General features: G+C 47.5%; 1 protein-coding gene across 1 annotated transcript in view; it reads left to right on the top strand.

The window, feature by feature from the left end:
• LOC148148474 (microtubule-actin cross-linking factor 1, isoforms 6/7-like) overlaps positions 1–18376 on the top strand; it is a 214622-nt gene that overhangs the window by 135561 nt on the left and 60685 nt on the right. Inside the window, exons 16-19 of the mRNA XM_087993185.1 lie at positions 1197–1351; positions 1672–1746; positions 14296–14413; positions 15679–15860. Of these exons, the coding sequence (XP_087849311.1) occupies positions 1197–1351; positions 1672–1746; positions 14296–14413; positions 15679–15860 (530 nt within the window). The remainder of the gene's footprint in view (positions 1–1196; positions 1352–1671; positions 1747–14295; positions 14414–15678; positions 15861–18376) is intronic.

Here is an 18376-nt window from a genome sequence, read left to right as displayed (position 1 = left end):
CTGACCAGGATGGGGTAGGGTGGCTGAGGGGAGTTGTTAATTTTATTGAATCCCTAAATGTGGAAACAGGCCATTCGGCCCAACAAGTTCGCACCAACCCTCCGAAGAGAATCCCACCCAGTCCCATTCCTCTAACCTATTACTCTACATTTCCCCTGACTAATGAACCTAACCTACACATCCCTGAACACTACGGGCAATTTAGTATGACCAATCCACCTGACCTGCACATCTCTGGACTGTGGGAGGAAACTGGAGCATCCGGAGGAAACCCACGCAGACACGGGGAGAATGTGCAAACTCCACACAGACAGTTGCCCGAGATGGGAATTGAACTCGGGTGCCTGGCACTGTGAGGTAGCAGCGCTAACCACTGAGCCACCGCGCCACCCTATTACTCCCAAAGTGTCAGTGCCTGATTGAATCCTCAGGCACTGAAGATCCTCAGTTCAGGTAGCCGGGCAGTTAGACCCAGGTCTTTGATTGAGTTGGCAGTAGAGTAGACTGAGACAGTGAGAGACAGAGCAAGTGAGAGGAATTTCTCTCACACCAGCTTTCTTTTAACTCCCAACAGCTTCCATGTCTGTGGCAAGACAGAAATTACAGTCCAGAACCTGTTGCTTGGCAGTGGCAGCATCGATCCTATAATTTCTTCCGAAACTTTGTTTGTTAAGACATTAAGGCCATAAATACAATTTTATCTTTTTTTTTAAAAGCTTCCTTTGATTTTCAGTCTTTTCATATCCAAGACATCACATGATAAATGTTCCTGAAGTTGCATTTTATATTCCAGTTTCTCATAGTCCATATAGAAATATATAACAAGTGACATTACTATTATGACACCCCTCATTCTTGGCTCTGCTGCTTGGCAGTTTTGAACTTTCATTCTTATTAAGTATTCATTTATATTATCATTTAATCCTTAGGAATTATATTTTTCCCTGCGATCCATTGTAAATTCTCTGAAATTCACTCACCCACCCATCAGGTCCCAGATAGAAACTGTAATGGGGCTCCATGCTTGTGAGAAATTTGAACAATCTGACTGAGCTGAAAAGGAACAATGTGCAGGGTCACAGGAGGATAAGAGTTCGTAAGATGGACTGAATGGCTTTCTCCTGGGCTTTAACTGTTCTCTGGTTCTGTGGAAAGAAATGGCATGATCCTAAACATCTGTCCCTGCACTTGGCCAGAATTCCCCACGAGCTCCGTGGAGATGGAGGCAGTTGCTGCCATTTTTGACCTGAATGGTGATGGATTCATTGATTACTACGAGTTTGCTAATGCACTACACCCGAGCAGAGACCACCATCGGAGAACTGAGGATGAAGACAGGATTGAAGATGAGGTGAGAGACAATGTTCACTTTTCAGTATCTGCGACCTTTGAAACAGCAATAAGCCTTTTATTAGGCTGTCCTTTAGATTCCTTTCTACTGCCTTTTCTGGGATAGGCCTTTCCCTTAGGCCTCTCACTGAACATAAAAGCCTTCTTTATTCCCTTCCCAGAGCTCAACCATACTCACAGCCATCCCCACCAGCTCAGATGGTTGTGCCCTGGAGTCCTCCCGGAACTTCAATCCCAGGCCTTTCCCTGACTACAGCCTGTCTCTCTCTCTCTCTCTCTCAGTATGCTCCATTATTCAGTGCTGAGTCATCTGTCTTGCAGGTTTGCCGCCAGGTTGCTGAATGTAACTGTGCCCCGCGATTCCAGGTGGAACAGATCAGTGCAAACAGATACCGGGTAGGTACTGCTTTCTCCTGGCTCTGTGTACCATTTTATATTGTTTATGAGCTGATTGTAATACTCAACAAATCAGGTCCCAGAGTGAGAACGGGATTAATAGAGGTGAAGAGATTCTTCACAAGTGAAGATTGAGGGTAGGTGGGAATGTGGATTTGCAGTGATGATCAAACCAGTGATGATCATGTTGAATGGAACAGCAGGGGTTGAGGGGATGAATGGTCAACTCCTGGTTTATTGTTCATTCATTTATAAGTTTTATTTTTTCTTATTGTTTATGATAGTGGTCAGGCACAGAATCTTCACAAGAGGCTCTACTTCACCAAAATAACAAATTTATTGGGCAAAAAGGGTGAAAGTAAAACTATGGGCTGATTCTTACATTAAATTTTGGCAAATTTAATTTAATTTGGCTATTACGAGGGGGCATAGCTTTAAATTAAGGGGTGGTAGATATAGGACAGATGTTAGGGGTAGGTTCTTTACTCAGCGAGTCGTGAGTTCATGGAATGCCCTGCTAGTAGCAGTGGTGGACTCTCCCTCTTTATGGGCATTTAAGCGGGCATTGGATAGGCATATGGAGGATAGAGGACTAGTGTAGGTTAGGTGGGCTTGGGTCGGCGCAACATCGAGGGCCGAAGGGCCTGTACTGCGCTGTATTCTTCTATGTTCTATGTTCTATGTTCTAAAGTGCAAGTTGAGTTGAGTTTCTCAGAGGATTTTCACTATGAGTTCAAGTAGTTCCAGTACATTTTCTTGCTGTATCCGATCAAACTCACCTCGAACTCTCTCCTCCCCGTGTCCCCAAAAGGTCATACAGTTTACCTGTCCGTAGCCACATCCAGTTATAGACAGCCTCTTCGTCAGCAATACTCTGTCCCAATGCCAACCAGATACTGGTACATGTGTAGGTAGACATACAGAAGGCACATATAGAGATATTTGGGCATGATCTAATTGTCATTACAGAAACTGGGCAGCAATAGGCAATAGACAGTAGGTGCAGGAGTAGGCCATTCAGCCCTTCGAGCCTGCACCACCATTCAATATGATCATGGCTGATCATTCCTAATCAGTATCCTGTTCCTGCCTTATCTCCATAACCCTTGATTCCACTATCTTTGAGAGCTCTATCCAACTCTTTCTTAAATGAATCCAGAGACTGGGCCTCCACTGCCCTCTGGGGCAGAGCATTCCACACAGCCACCACTCTCTGGGTGAAGAAGTTTCTCCTCATCTCTGTCCTAAATGGTCTACCCCGTATTTTTAAGCTGTGTCCTCTGGTTCGGGACTCACCCATCAGCGGAAACATGTTTCCTGTCTCCAGAGTGTCCAATCCTTTCATAATCTTATACGTCTCAATCAGATCCCCTCCCAGTCTTCTAAACTCAAAGGTATACAAGCCCAGTCGCTTCAGTCTTTCAGTGTAAGGTAATCCCGCCATTCCAGGAATTGACCTCGTGAACCTATGCTGCACTCCCTCAATAGCCAGAATGTCTTTCCTCAAATTTGGAGACCAGAACTGCACACAGTATTCCAGGTGTGGTCTCACCAGGGCCCTGTACAGCTGCAGAAGCACCTCTTTGCTTCTATACTCAATCCCTCTTGTTATGAAGGCCAGCATGCTATTAGCCTTCTTCACTACCTGCTATACCTGTATGCTTGCCTTCATTGACTGGTGTACAAGAACACCCAGATCTCTCTGTACTGCCCCTTTACCTAAATTCATTCCATTGAGGTAGTAGTCTGCCTTCCTGTTCTTGCCACCAAATTGGATAACCATACATTTATCCACATTAAACTGCATCTGCCATGCATCTGCCCACTCACCTAACTTGTCCAGGTCACCCTGTAATCTCCTAACATCCTCATCACATTTCACCCTGCCACCCAGCTTAGTATCATCAGCAAATTTGCTAATGTTATTGCTGATACCATCTTCTATATCATTAACATATATTGTAAAAAGCTGTGGTCCCAGCACGGATCCCTGCAGTACCCCACTGGTCACTGCCTGCCATTCCGAAATGGAGCCGTTTATCACTACCCTTTGTTTCCTATCAGCCAACCAATTTTCAATCCAATCTAGTACTTTGCCCCCCAAAAAATGCGCCGTAATTTTACTCACTAACCTCCTGTGTGGGACTTTATCAAAAGCTTTCTGAAAGTCCAGGTACACTACATCCACTGGATCTCCCTCGTCCATCTTCAGAGTTACATCCTCAAAAAATTCCAGAAGATTAGTCAAGCATGATTTCCCCTTCATAAATCCATGCTGACTCTGTCCTATCCTGTTACTACTATCCAGATGTGTCGTAATTTCATCCTTTATAATAGACTCCAGCATCTTTCCCACCACTGAGGTCAGACTAACTGGTCTATAATTTCCTGCTTTCTCTCTCCCACCTTTCTTAAAAAGTGGTATAATATTAGCCACCCTCCAATCCTCAGGAACCGACCCCGAATCTATCAAACTCTGGAAAATAATCACCAATGCATCCACGATTTCCCGAGCCACCTCCTTCAGTACCCTGGGATGCAGACCATCAGGCCCCGGAGACTTATCAACCTTCAGACCTAACAGTCTCTCCAACACCAAATCCTGGCAAATATAAATTCCCTTCAGTTCAGGTCCTTCAGCCACTGTTACCTCAGGGAGATTGCTTGTGTCTTCCCCAGTGAATACAGATCTGAAGTACCCATTTAATTCCTCTGCCATTTCTTTGTTCCCCGTAATATATTCCCCTGTTTCTGTCTTCAAGAGCCCAATTTTAGTCCTAACCATTTTTTTGCCTTTCACATACCTAAAAAAACTTTTACTATCCTCCTTTATATTTTTGGCCAGTTTACCTTCGTACCTCATTTTTCCTCTGCGTATTTCCTTCTTAGTAATCCTTTGTTGCTCTTTAAAAGCTTCCCAGTCCTCCGTTTTCCCACTTATCTTAGCTATGTTATACTTTTTCTCTTTTAACTTTATATGTTTCTTAACTTCCCTCATCAGCCACGGCCGCCCATGCCTCCTCCTGGGATCTTTCTTCCTTTTTGGAATGAACTGATCCTGCAACTTCTGTATTATACACAGAAATATCCGCCATTGTTCCTCCACGGTCCTCCCTGCTAAGGTATTGCACCATTGAACTTTGGCCAGCTCCTCCCTCATAGCTCCATAGTTCCCTTTATTCAACAGAAATATTGTCACTTCCGACTGTACCCTCTCCCTCTCAAATTGCAGATTGAAGCTTATTGTATTATGGTCACTACTTCCCAATGGCTCCTTCACTTCGAGGTCCCTGATCAAATCCGGTTCGTTACACAATATCAGATCCAGAATTGCCTTCTCCCTGGTCGGCTCCAGCACCAGCTGTTCTAAGAATCCATCTCTGAGGCACTCCACAAAGTCTCTTTCTTGTGGCCCAATACCATCCTGATTCTCCCAGTCTACCTGCATGTTAAAATCCCCCATAACAACTGTAGTGACATCTTTGCGACAGGCCAATTTCAGCTCCTGATTCAACTTGCATCCGACATCCAGACTACTGTTTGGAGACCTGTAGATAACTCCCAAGAGGGTCTTTTTACCCTTAGTATTTCGCAGCTCTATCCACACTGACTCTACATCTCCTGACTCTAGGTCCCCCCGCGCAAGGGACTGAATATCCTCCCTTACCAACAAGGCCACCCCACCCCCTCTGCCCGTCAGTCTGTCCTTACGATAGCACGTGTAGCCTTGAATATTCATTTCCCAGGCCCTGTCCACTTGAAGCCACGTCTCAGTTATCTCCACAGTATCGTATCTGCCAATTTCCAAAAGAGCCTCAAGCTCATCCATCTTATTTCTAATGCTTGGTGCATTCATGTATAGTATTTTTAATTTGTTACTGTCCTCACCCTTCCCATCAACTCCTATTTCACTCAACTTTACAGCATGATCCCTTTCCGAGTTTTCTGCCTCGTTGATACAGTTGTCTTTCTTGACTTCTCTTGTTCTAACTTTCCCTTCAATTTCCTTTTTAAACATCCAGTTTGTCCCCTCCTCCCCGCTACTTAGTTTAAATGTAGCGGTGCTGCAGTAGAAAACCTGCCTGCCAGAATGCTGGTCCCTGTACACAGGACTGAGAACTGAATATTTAAGAGGGTCTGACATTTAGAATGGACAGACAAGGAGGAAAAGGAGGTGGATTTGCACTTATGGTTAGGGATGGGGATCAGTTCATTAATGATGAGGGTTTCAGATCAGAAGAACAATGTGTGGAATCTGTTTGGGTGAACTCAGCAGCAGCAAGGGGCATTGGACATTGATTGGAGTTATTTTTAGGCCACTAAACAGTGGTGGAAGTGTGGGGCCTGGTATTAACCTAGAGACAGGAGAAGCATGTAGCATAGTCCACACAGTTATCCTGGGTAACTTCAATCTGCAAATAGATAGAGTAAATTGACTGAGCACTAACGCAGTAAAGCACACGTTTCTGCAATGGTTTATACACAGTTTGAGAGAAGTGTGTTGAGAAGCCAACTGAAGGTCATGCTTATTTAAACAGCTCATTAACAAACTTGTAAAAAAACTTTTAGGGATGAGTGATCACAGTATGATCGAGAGTAGCTCAAAATCAACCACATTGCTGTGGTCTGGAGTCACATATTGGCCAGACTGGGTAAGGACATCAGATTTCCTTTCCTAAGGAAACTAGTGAACCAGATGGAGCTTTTGTAACAATTGGCAATGTTTTCATGGTCATCATTTAGATTCTTAATTCCATATTTTCTTTATTAAATGCAAATTCTATCATCTTTAATAGCAGGATTCAAAATCCAACATTATCTGGGTCTCTGGACTATTGGTCTAGTGAAAAAGGCAAAAGTGAGGACTGCAGATGCTGGAAACCAGAGTCTAGATTAGAGTGGTGCTGGCAAAGCACAGCAGGTCAGGCTGCATCCAAGGAGCAGGAAAATCAACGTTTCGGGCAAAAGTCCTTCATCAGGACTGAAGACAGGGAGCCTCCAGGGTGGAGAGATAAATGGGAGGGGGGTGGGGGTGGGGAGAAGGTAGCAAAGAGTATAATAGATGAATGGGGTTGGGGATGGGGGTGATAGGTCGAAGATGAGGATGGAGCGGATGGGTGGGAAGGGAGATTGGCAGGTAGGACAGGTGATGGGGATGGTGCTGAGCTGGAAGGTTGGAACTGAGGTGAGGTGGGGGGAATGGAAATGAGGAAACTGGTGAAGTCCACATTGATGCCCTGGGGTTGAAGTGTTCCGAGGCAGAAGATGAGGCGTTCTTCCTCCAGGCGTCGGGTGGTGAGGGAGCGGCAGTGGAGGAGGCTCCACTGGTTGGAGTCTACCTGACACATAGGAAGATGGTCGTGGTTGTTGGAGGTCAGTCATCTCAGCTCCAGGACACCTCTACAGGAGTTCCTCAGGGTAGTGTCTGAGGCCCAATCATCTTCAGCTGCTTTATCAAGATCATAGGACACAGGCATTGCTGACTGGCCATCCCTAGTTGACCTTGAGAAGGTGGGGGTGAGTGCCTTTTTGAGCCACTGCAGTCCACGTGCTGTGGATTGACCCACAATGCCCTGAGAGCAGGAATTCCAAGATTTTGACTCAGCGACAGTGAAGGAATGGCAATATATTTCCAAATCAGGAAGGTGGGTGGCTTGGAGGGGCACTTGCAGGGGGTGGTGTTCCCATGTACCTGCTGCCCTAGTCCTTCCAGTTGGAAGTGGTCGTGGGGTTGGAAGGTGCTGTCTGAGGATCTTTGGTGAATTTCTTCAGTGCATCTTGTAGATAGTACACACTGCTGCAACTGAGGGAGTTAGAGGGAATGGATTCTTGTGGATGTGGTTCCAAGTAAGTGGATTCTTTGTCCTGGATGGTGTCAAGCTTCTTGAGTGTTGTTGGAGCAGCCCCCATCCAGGCAAGTGGGGAATATTCCATCACACTCCTGACACATGCCTTGTAAATGGTGGACAGGCTCTGGGGAGTCAGGTGGTGAGTTACTCGCTGCAGTATTCCCAGCCTCTGACCTGCTGTTGTAGCCACTGTGTTTATGAGGTGAGTCCAGTTGAGTTTCTAGTCAATGGTAACACCCAGGATGTTGATAGTAGGGGATTCGGTGATGGTAATACCGTTGAATGTCAAGTGGTGGTGGTTAGATTGTCTCTCATTGATGGTGGTCATTGTCTGGCAGTTATGTGGTGCAAATTCTACTTGTCACTTATCAACCCAAGACTGGATATTGTCCAAATTTTGTTGCATTTTAAAGGCAACAAAGAATAGGCAATAAATGCTGCTCTCGGCAGTGATGCCCAGACGCTATGAATGAATGAAAATTTGAACATGGACTGTTTCAGTATCTGAGGAGTTGCGAATGATGCTGAACATTGTGCAATCATCAGCGAGCATCCCCACTTCTGACCTTATGATGAAGGGAAGGTCATTGATGAAGCAGCTGAAGATGGTTGGACCTAGGACACCATGCTGAGGGACTTCTGCAGAGGTGTCCTGGAGCTGAGATGACTGACCTCCCAGAACCACAACCATCTTCCTATGTGTCAGGTAGACTCCAACCCGTGGAGAGTTTGTCCCCTGATACCCACTGAGTCCAGTTTTGCCAGGGCTCCTTGATACCACACACAGACAAATTCAGCCTTGATGTTAAGGGCTGTCCCTCTCCCCGCCCCTATGGAATCCAGCTCTTCTGTCCATGTTTGACCCAAGGCTGTAATGAGGTCAGGAGGTGAGTGGCCCTGGGGTTACCCAAACTGGGCAGGTCACTGAGCAGGTTATTGCTGAGCAGGTGCTGCTTGATTGCTCTGTTACTGACACCGTCCATCACGTTACTGATTGTGCACTTTATAAACGTCCCCTTGGTTGTTCAAAAGAGATGAAAAATGTGTTGCTGGAAAAGCGCAGCAGGTCAGACAGCATCCAAGGAGCAGGAGAATCAACGTTTCGGGCATAAGCCCTTCTTCAGGAATGAGGAAAGTGTGTTCAGCAGGCTAAGATAAAAGGTAGGGAGGAGGGACTTGGGGGAGGGGCGTTGGAAATGCGATAGGTGGAGGGAGGTCAAGGTGAGGGTGATAGGCCAGAGAGGGGATGGGGGCGGAGAGGTCGGGAAGAAGATCGCAGGTCAAGAAGGCGGTGCTGAGTCCGAGGGTTGGGACTGAGAAAAGGTGGGGGGAGGGGAAATGAGGAAGGTGGAGAAATCTGAGTTCATCCCTTGTAGTTGGAGGGTTCCTAGGCGGAAGATGAGGCGCTCTTCCTCCAGCCGTCGTGTTGCCATGGTCTGGCGATGGAGGAGGCCAAGGACCTGCATGTCCTTGGCGGAGTGGAAGGGGGAGTTTAAGTGTTCAGCCACAGGGCGGTTGGGTTGGTTGGTCCGGGTGTCCCAGAGGTGTTCTCTGAAACGTTCTGCAAGTAGGCGGCCTGTCTCCCCAATATAGAGGAGGCCACATCGGGTGCAGCGGATGCAGTAAATGATGTGTGTGGAGGTGCAGGTGAATTTGTGACGGATATGGAAGGATCCCTTGGGGCCTTGGATGGAGGTGAGGGGGGAGGTGTGGGCGCAAAGTTTGCATTTCTTGCAGTTGCAGGGGAAGGTGCCGGGAGTGGAGGTTGGGTTGGTGGGGGGTGTGGACCTGACGAGAGAGTCACGGAGGGAGTGGTCTTTCCGGAACGCTGATAGGGGTGGGGAGGGGAATATATCCCTGGTGATGAGGTCTGCAAGAAATGCAAAACATGCGCCCATACCTCCCCCCTCACTTCCCTCCAAGGCCCCAAGGGATCCTTCCATATCCGTCACAAATTCACCTGCACCTCCACACACATCATTTACTGCATCCGCTGCACCCGATGTGGTCTCCTCTACATTGGGGAGACAGACCGCCTACTTGCAGAACGTTTCAGAGAACACCTCTGGGACACCCGCACCAACCAACCCAACCGTCCCGTGGCTGAATACTTTAATTTCTCCTCCCACTCCGCCAAGGACATGCAGGTCCTTGGCCTCCTCCATCGCCATCCTAACCTCCCCACCTTATTAAACGCTTTAATCATCTCAAACACCTTGACGAGATCACCGTTACCTTTTTAAACTTGAGGGAGTTCATTCCGATTGCTTAAGCACTGCCTTGGAAGTTCACTTTGTTCAGTCCCGAGATGATGCTGTGGAGTTGGTGGGGTATTTGCTTGCAGGCAATGTGTTGGGTGCACAGTGCAGGTCCAAACATTGTTACACAAGATAGCAGCGACTAAAGCTTGGTACAACTAGCAGGTAACACCCACCCAGTTTTGTCTGTGATCTTATTCAGGTTAGTCTGTCAGTTTGCATTAATTGGTGGAATTGAGCTGATCCTTCCAGCAGTCCCAGGATTGAAGACTCACTCCAGGGTCTGAATGGACAAAGAGAAATGTACCCCACCAAAAGTAACAGAACACGAGTGTTTTGTGAGGCCATTGTGTGTGAATCGCACCAGAGACAGTTCATGTCGATGGAGTTGTGAACCTTGCCTTGTGAGAGGTGGTTCAACTTTGGCTAATGTTGTTGATCTATAAGGTAAAAGAGGTGGAGGAGTTGCATTACTAATCAGGGAGAATGTTATATCTGCACTCAGAGAGGACATACGGCAGGGCTCATCCACTGAGGCAGTATGCATACAGCTCAAAATAAGATGGTTGTAATCACTCTGATAGCATTACACTACAGACCCCCCCCCCCCAACAGCCACGAAGACATTGAGGAACAAATATATCAGCAGATTATGGAAAGATGCAATAACAATAGGGTTGTCATAGTGAGTGACTTTAACTTCTGTAATATTGACTGGGACCCCCCCCTCTTAGAGCAAGAGGCTTAGTCGGGGAAAAATTTGTTAAATGTATCCAAGAGGGTTTCTTGAAACAGTATGTGGACAGTCCCTCGGCACCTTGTATTGGTTAATGAGCCTGGCCAGGTGACTGACCTCTCAATGGGACGGCATTTTGGAAACAGTGATCACACCTTCTTAAGGTTGAAGACAGCTACAAATAAGGATAAGTCAGGACCTTATGGGAAGGCACAAAACTAGGGGAGGGCAAATTACGTCAGTATGCCTTCTTAACAACCCTGTCAATCTGGGTGGCAACTTTCAGTGATCTGTGTACCTGGACACCGAGATCTCTCTGCTCATCTACACGACCAAGACTCTTACCATTAGCCCAGTACTTTGCATTCCGGTTACTCCGACCAAAGTGAATCACCTCACACTTGTCCGCATTAAACTCCATTTGCCACCTCTCAGCCCAGCTCTGCAGCTTACCTATGTCTCTCTGTAACCTACAACATCCTTCGTCACTATCCACAACTCCACCGACCTTAGTGTCGTCTGCAAATTTACTCACCCACCCTTCTACGTCCTCATCCAGGTCATTTATAAAAATGACGAACCGCAGTGGACCCAACACCGACCCTTGCGGTACACCACTTGTAATGGACTCCAGGATGAACATTTCCCATCAACCATCACCCTCTGCCTTCTTTCAGCAAGCCAATTACTCATCCAAACTGCTATATCTCCCACAATCCCATTCCTCCGCATTTTATACAATAGCCGACTGTGGGGAACCTTATCGAACGCCTTGCTGAAATCCATATACACCACATCAACCGGTTTACTCTCATCTACCTGTTTGGTCACCTTCTCAAAGAACTCAATAAGGTTTGTTAGGCATGACCTACCCTTCACAAAACCGTGCTGACTATCCCGAATCAAATTATTCTTTTCTAGATGATTATAAATCCTATCTCTTATAAACTTTTTCAACACTTTACCAATAACTGAAGTAAGGCTCACTGGTCTATAATTACCAGGGTTGTCTCTACTCTCCTTTTTAAACAGGGGAATCACATTTGCTATTCTCCAATCTTCTGGCACTATTCCTGTTGACAGTGATGATCTAAAGATCAAAGCCAAAGGCTCAGCAATCTCTTATCTGGCTTCCCAGAGGATTCAAAGTTTGTGAGAAGATTTGTAGCTCGGGTGCTCGTTGTTGTGGTTCTGTTCGCCAAGCTGGGAATTTGTGTGGCAGATGTTTCGTCCCCTGTCTCAGTGACATCCTCAGTGTTTGGGAGCCTCCTGTGAAGCGCTTTTGTGATCTTTCCTCCGGCATTTGTAGTGGTTTGAATCTGCCGCTTCCGGTTGTCAGTTCCAGCTGTCCGTTGCAGTGGTCGGTATATTGGGTCCAGGTCGATGTGCTTATTGATTGAATCTGTGGATGAGTGCCATGCCTCATGGTTCCCAGAGGATCCTAGGATAAATCCCATCGGGCCCAGAGGACGTATCTATTTTCACACTCTGCAGGATTCTCCCTAATCCTTCCTGCCAAGCCTTTTTCGTGCCCCCTCCTGGCTCTCCTCAGTCCATTTCTGAGCTCCTTCCTAGCAAGCCTGTAATCCTTTAAAGCTGTGCTCGATCCTTGCTTCCTCCACCTTACATAAACTGCCTTTTTCTTTTTGACGAGAAGCTCCTCTGTTCTCGACATCCAAAGTTCCTTAATCTTACCCCTTCTTACCTGTCACAGAGGAACAAATTCTTGCATCACTCGCAACAACTGCTCCTTAAATAGTCTCCACATGTCTAGTGTGCCCTTTCTGTGGAACAATTGCTCCCAGTCTGTACTTCCCAACTCCTGTCTGATAGCGTCATAATTTCCTTTCCCCAATTAAACATCTTCCCTCGGTAACTGCTTTCACTCTCCAAGGCTTTGGTAAATGTGAGGCAGTTGTGGTCTCTGTCCCCAAAGTGTTCTCCCACCACGAGATAATGAGGGAGAAGGTAGGATCACTCAAGGATAAAGGAGGGAAATTGTGCTTGGCAGCAGAGGATGTGAGTGAGACCCTAAATGAGTATTTCGTGTTGGTATTCACCCAGCAGGAGGATATGGAGGAGAGTGAGATTAGTGTGGGGCATGCTAATATGCTGGAGTATTTTGAGATGAGGAAAGAAATAGCACTTAAAGAGCATTAAGGTGGATAAGTCCCCAGGGCCCGATGGTATCTACCCCAGGTTATTGAGAGGCAAGAGAAGAGATTGCTGGGACCTTGACCAAGATCTTTGTATCCTCACTAGCCAATGGAGAGGTCCCGGAGGACTGGGGATTAGCTAATGTTGTTCCTCTGTTCGAGAAGGGAAATCAGGATACTCCAGGAAACTATAGACTGGCGAGTCTCACATCGGTGGTTGGGAAGCTATTGGAGAGACTTCTTAGGGATAGGATTTACACACATTTGAAAAAGCATGACCTAATTAGGGACAGTCAGCATGGCTTTGTGGAAGGCAGGTCCTGTCTTACTAACTTGATTGAATTTTTCATGGAGGTGACAAAGGTGATTAATGAGTATAGAGCGGTGGATGTTATCCACGTGGAATTCCAACAATGTCCCAGATTAAGATGCAAGGGATCCACTGTGACTTGGCAGTGTATATTTAGAATTGGCTTGTCCATAGAAGGCAGGGGATAGCGGTGGAAGGGTGTTTGTCAGGCTGAGGGTCTGTGAGTAATGGCGTTCCAAAGGGATCTGTACTGGGATCTCTGCTGTTCATGATCTAGATGTAAATGACTTGGATGAAAGTGTAGATGGGTGGGTTAGTAAGTTTGCAGATGTACAAAGATCAGTGGAGTTGTGGGCAGTGCACAGGGCTGTCAAAGGATACAGTGGGATAGAGATCAGTTACAGATGTGGGCAGAGAAATGGCAGATGGAGTTTAATCTGGGTAAGTATGAGGTGCTGCATTTTGGGAGATCAAATGTTAAGGAAAAGTAAACAGTTAATAGCAGGACCCTGTACAGCATTAATGTACGGAGGGATTCTGGGGTTCAAGTCCACAGCTCCCTGAGATTGGCCACACAATTAGATAGGGTGGTGAAGAAGGTGTGTGGCATGCTTGTCTTTATTGGTCGGGGCACTGAGTACAAGAGTCAGGATGTCATGTTACAGCTTTCTAAGATTTTGATTAGGCCGTGCTTAGAGTATTGTGTTCAGTTCTGGTCACCTCATTACAGGAAGGATGTGGAGGCTTTGGAGAGGGTACAGAAGAGGTTTACCAGGGTGCTGCCTGGATTAGAGGGCGTGAGCAAATGAGAGGCTGGAAAAACTGGGCTGTTTTCTCTGGAGCAGCAGAGGCTGAGGGGAGACTTGATAGAAGTCGATAAAATAATGAGATGCAGAGACAGGGTTGACTATCAGAATCTTTTTCCCAGAGTTAAAATGTCAAAAACTAGAGAGGCATGCATTTAAGGTGAGAAGGGAAAGTTCAAAGGAGATGTGTGGGACAAGAGTTTTTATAAAAGAAATTGGCAGGGGTCTGGAACACACCACCATGGGGTGGTGGAGGCAGATATGATAGGGGCGTTTAAGTGGCTTTTAGATAAACACATGAATATGCAAGGAATGGAGGGATATGGACCGAGGGCAGGCAGAAGGGATTAGCTTAATTTAGTGTCATGTTCAGTACAACATGGCCAAACAGCCTATTCCTTAGCTGTATTGTTCTATGTTCTATCTTTTTGCAGTTTGGTGACTCTCAGCAACTGAGGATGGTGCGGATTCTCCGCAGTACGGTGATGGTGCGAGTGGGAGGGGGATGGAGTCCCCTCGATGAGTTCCTTGTGAAGAATGATCCTTGCAGAGGTTGGTGAAGGTCATAGATGTGGCCATTCTTACTAAAGATTCAAAACCATCGGTCTTTATGGAATCCTTGAATGGAAAAAAAACAAAATTGATCATGCCTGAGTTGTGAAGTCACATTAATCCAGGAGGCTCTGAGGAATATTCACTTATTTCTTATGAGCTGAGATTCTTTCCTCAAAAAACTCTGGTTTTATATTTAGTTAAAGAATGATTGAGAAAGTAAAAATCCAAACACAGCTTTCCAGAGTCCCTTGACTCTAAAGTCCTACAGCACAGAGACAGGCCCTTCACCCCAAACTGGTCAATGCCAAAAAGTCCAGCAACTTCCAAGCATGCAGGCTGCTGTCCAACAAAGCCCATTCACGTCAGTCATCACCAGTTCAATCTATGGCTTCTCATTCTCTACATTCTCTGTGGTTGACTGGCCAGCAACTGACCTCCCCTTGACTGACCAATCACATCCTGTTGCTGAAACATCTGCACTGTTCAATAATGAATCTGCAATCACCTTTCTCGACCAATTCCCGTGTGCAATTACCAAATTCTTTATTCTTTTATTTTAAAACAAGCTGCTGTTCAAAGCTCCATTCTCAACTTCAGCTCACATTCTAAATCAAAAATTCAAAAAAATTAAAGAGAAGTGATGACGGCCTGAACAAGGAGCGGTGGCATTAACCTCTCCTTGTTCAGGCTCTGGGCCAACTGCCACAAAGTGCACCTAATCAATTGTAAACTGTGCTCAATCCTCAAGCTTGCTGCTTTGATATGCAATTTTGTCTGTTGCCTCTTTGCACCTAATACTATCCCTAATTTCATTGGGAAGCCATGGTTGAACCACCTCTCTCCTGTGACGTTTGTGTCAGATAGAGTGTAATTCCTGCACATGATCTTTCCCTATCCATTACCAGTGCCTTTTAGTCAGTTTCCCCAATGCATCATTGCCAACTTCTTTTATTTAAATCCAGAAATGCTCCTCTATACTTCCAAATGTCCTACCACTCAATTCATCACCTTTCATTTTCAAGATTAAATTCCATTTGCCTCTGTTCAGCCGTCTACATTGTTTTATTTGTCGAAAGCATTTCTCTCACTATTTGCAACACCATCAATTTTCACTAACCTGCAAATTTACTGCTTTAGTCTGCTATCCATACCGAGATCATTAAAATACACAACAACCAGCAGTGAGAATCTCTCTCAGGCCTCTTGTTTCATCAGTAAGAATGGGGGATTCTTTTGTTAACAGCACACCTTAATTTGAACAGTGAAAGGTCGGACCAACCTTAAAATTAAGGAGAAGTACCTGGCTCCTGACAGCTACCGAATTGGTACGGTGAAACCAGCTGGGAACCAGACACGGCCCCACTCCCAAAAAGGCTCTCCCAGCTGGAAGAACGCAAGTGTGGCCTCCATCAACTCAGCACCTAACAGCCCACACCCACAAAAGGTACATTTCTTTATCCCAATGGCTAAACAGAGAGGGTTGGTGTTAAACCCCATGATAATGTATAAATCCATCTGCAGTAAATACATGACAGCTTCCTGCTTGTTTGCGTAACTATAATGTTGGAGTGAAGAGGCTAACAACTGGACACTGGCAACACTCCCAATTTTAAAGCATTCTTACCAACAACCTGCATTTATTCGGTACTTCAAGCAAAGCAATGCCTAAAATAATTGAGCAATTAAACATCAGACAATGGGGCACCAGGAGATACCCGGGCTGATGGAATGATAGCATTGCTACACAGAAACAAAAAAACTGCAGATGCTGGAAGAGAAAATACACAGGCAGCAGACTGCCTGCCTTGCTGTGTCCCTCTCCCTCCAGATACTGCCTGCCTTGCTGTGTTCCTCTCCCTCCTGTTACTGCCTGCCTTGCTGTGTCCCTCTCCCTCCTGTTACTGCCTGCCTTGCTGTGTCCCTCTCCCTCCTGTTACTGCCTGCCTTGCTGTGTCCCTCTCCCTCCTGATACTGCCTGCCTTGCTGTGTCCCTCTCCCTCCTGATGCTGCCTGCCTTGCTGTGTTCCTCTCCCTCCTGATACTGCCTGCCTTGCTGTGTCCCTCTCCCTCCTGATGCTGCCTGCCTTGCTGTGTCCCTCTCCCTCCTGTTACTGCCTGCCTTGCTGTGTCCCTCTCCCTCCTGTTACTGCCTGCCTTGCTGTGTCCCTCTCCCTCCAGATACTGCCTGCCTTGCTGTGTTCCTCTCCCTCCTGATGCTGCCTGCCTTGCTGTCTTCCTCTCCCTCCTGATGCTGCCTGCCTTGCTGTGTTTATCTCCTTCCTAATGCTGCCTGCCTTGCTGTGTTCACCCAGCCTCCTGCTGCTGCCTGCCTTGCTGTCTTCCTCTCCCTCCTGATGCTGCCTGCCTTGCTGTGTTTATCTCCTTCCTAATGCTGCCTGCCTTGCTGTGTTCACCCAGCCTCTTGATGCTGCCTGCCTTGCTGTCTTCCTCTCCCTCCTAATGCTGCCTGCCTTGCTGTGTTCACCCAGCCTCCTGCTGCTGCCTGCCTTGCTGTCTTCCTCTCCCTCCTGATACTGCCTGCCTTGCAGTGTTTCTCTCCCTCCTAATGCTGCCTCCCCTGCTGTGTTTCTCTCCCTCCTGATGCTGCATCCCTTGCTGTGTTCCTCTCCCTCCTGATACTGACTGCCTTGCTCTGTCCCTCTCCCTCCTGATACTGCCTGCCTTGCTGTGTTCCTCTCCCTCCTGGTACTGCCTGCCTTAGGGTGAGGGACACAGCAAGGAGGGAGAGGAACACAGCAAGGCAGGCAGTATCAGGAGGGAGAGGAACACAGAAAGGCAGGCAGTATCAGGAGGGAGAGGGACACAGCAAGACAGGCAGCATCAGGAGGGAGAGGAACACAGCAAGGCAGGCAGCATCAGGAGGGAGAGGGACACAGCAAGGCAGGCAGCATCAGGAGGGAGAGGAAGGCAGCAAGGCAGGCAGCATCAGGAGGGAGAGGGACACAGCAAGGCAGGCAGTATCAGGAGGGAGAGGTACACAACAAGGCAGGCAGCAACAGGATGGAGAGGAACACAGCAAGGCAGGCAGCAACAGGAGGGAGAGGGACACAGCAAGGCAGGCAGTATCAGGAGGGAGAGGGACACAGCAAGGCAGGCAGCATCAGGAGGGAGAGGAACAAAGCAAGGCAGGCAGTATCAGGAGGCAAGGGAACACAGCAAGGCAGGCAGCAACAGGAGGGAGAGGAACACAGCAAAGAAGGCAGCAGCAGGAGGGAGAGGAACACAGCAAGGCAGGCAGTATCAGGAGGCGGAGGAACACAGCAAGGCAGGCAACAACAGGAGGGAGAGGAACACAGCAAGGCAGGCAGTATTAGGAGTGAGAGGGACACAGCAAGGCAGGCAGCATCAGGAGGGAGAGGAAGACAGCAAGGCAGGCAGCATTAGGAGGGAGAGGAACACAGCAAGGCAGGCAGCATTAGGAGGGAGATAAACACAGCAAGGCAGGCAGCATCAGGAGGGAGAGGAAGACAGCAAGGCAGACAGCATCAGGAGGGAGAGGAACACAGCAAGGCTGGCAGTACCAGGAGGGAGAGGAACACAGCAAGGCAGGCAGCATCAGGAGGGAGAGGAAGACAGCAAGGTAGGCAGTATCAGGAGGCTGGGAGAACACGGCAAGGCAGGCAGCATCTGGAGGGAGAGGAAGACAGCAAGGCAGGCAGCATCAGGAGGGAGAGGGAAAACAGCAAGGCAGGCAGTTTCAGGAGGGAGAGGGACACAGCAAGGCAGGCAGCATTAGGAGGGAGATAACCACAGCAAGGCTGGCAGTATCAGGAGGGAGAGGAAGACAACAAGGCAGGCAGCATCAGGAGGGAGAGGAACACAGCAAGGCAGGCAGCATCAGGAGGGAGATGAACACAGCAAGGCAGGCAGCATCAGGAGGGAGAGGGACAGAGCAAGGCAGGCAGCATCAGGAGGGAGAGGGACAGAGCAAGGCAGGCA

Source organism: Chiloscyllium plagiosum, unplaced genomic scaffold (genome assembly GCF_037043375.1).
Source record: "Chiloscyllium plagiosum isolate Xiang-an unplaced genomic scaffold, Cpla_swu_hap1 HiC_scaffold_12, whole genome shotgun sequence".
Taxonomy (NCBI): domain Eukaryota; kingdom Metazoa; phylum Chordata; class Chondrichthyes; order Orectolobiformes; family Hemiscylliidae; genus Chiloscyllium; species Chiloscyllium plagiosum.
Note: the sequence above shows the minus strand (reverse complement) of the source record. Positions and strands in the feature narration are given on the sequence as shown.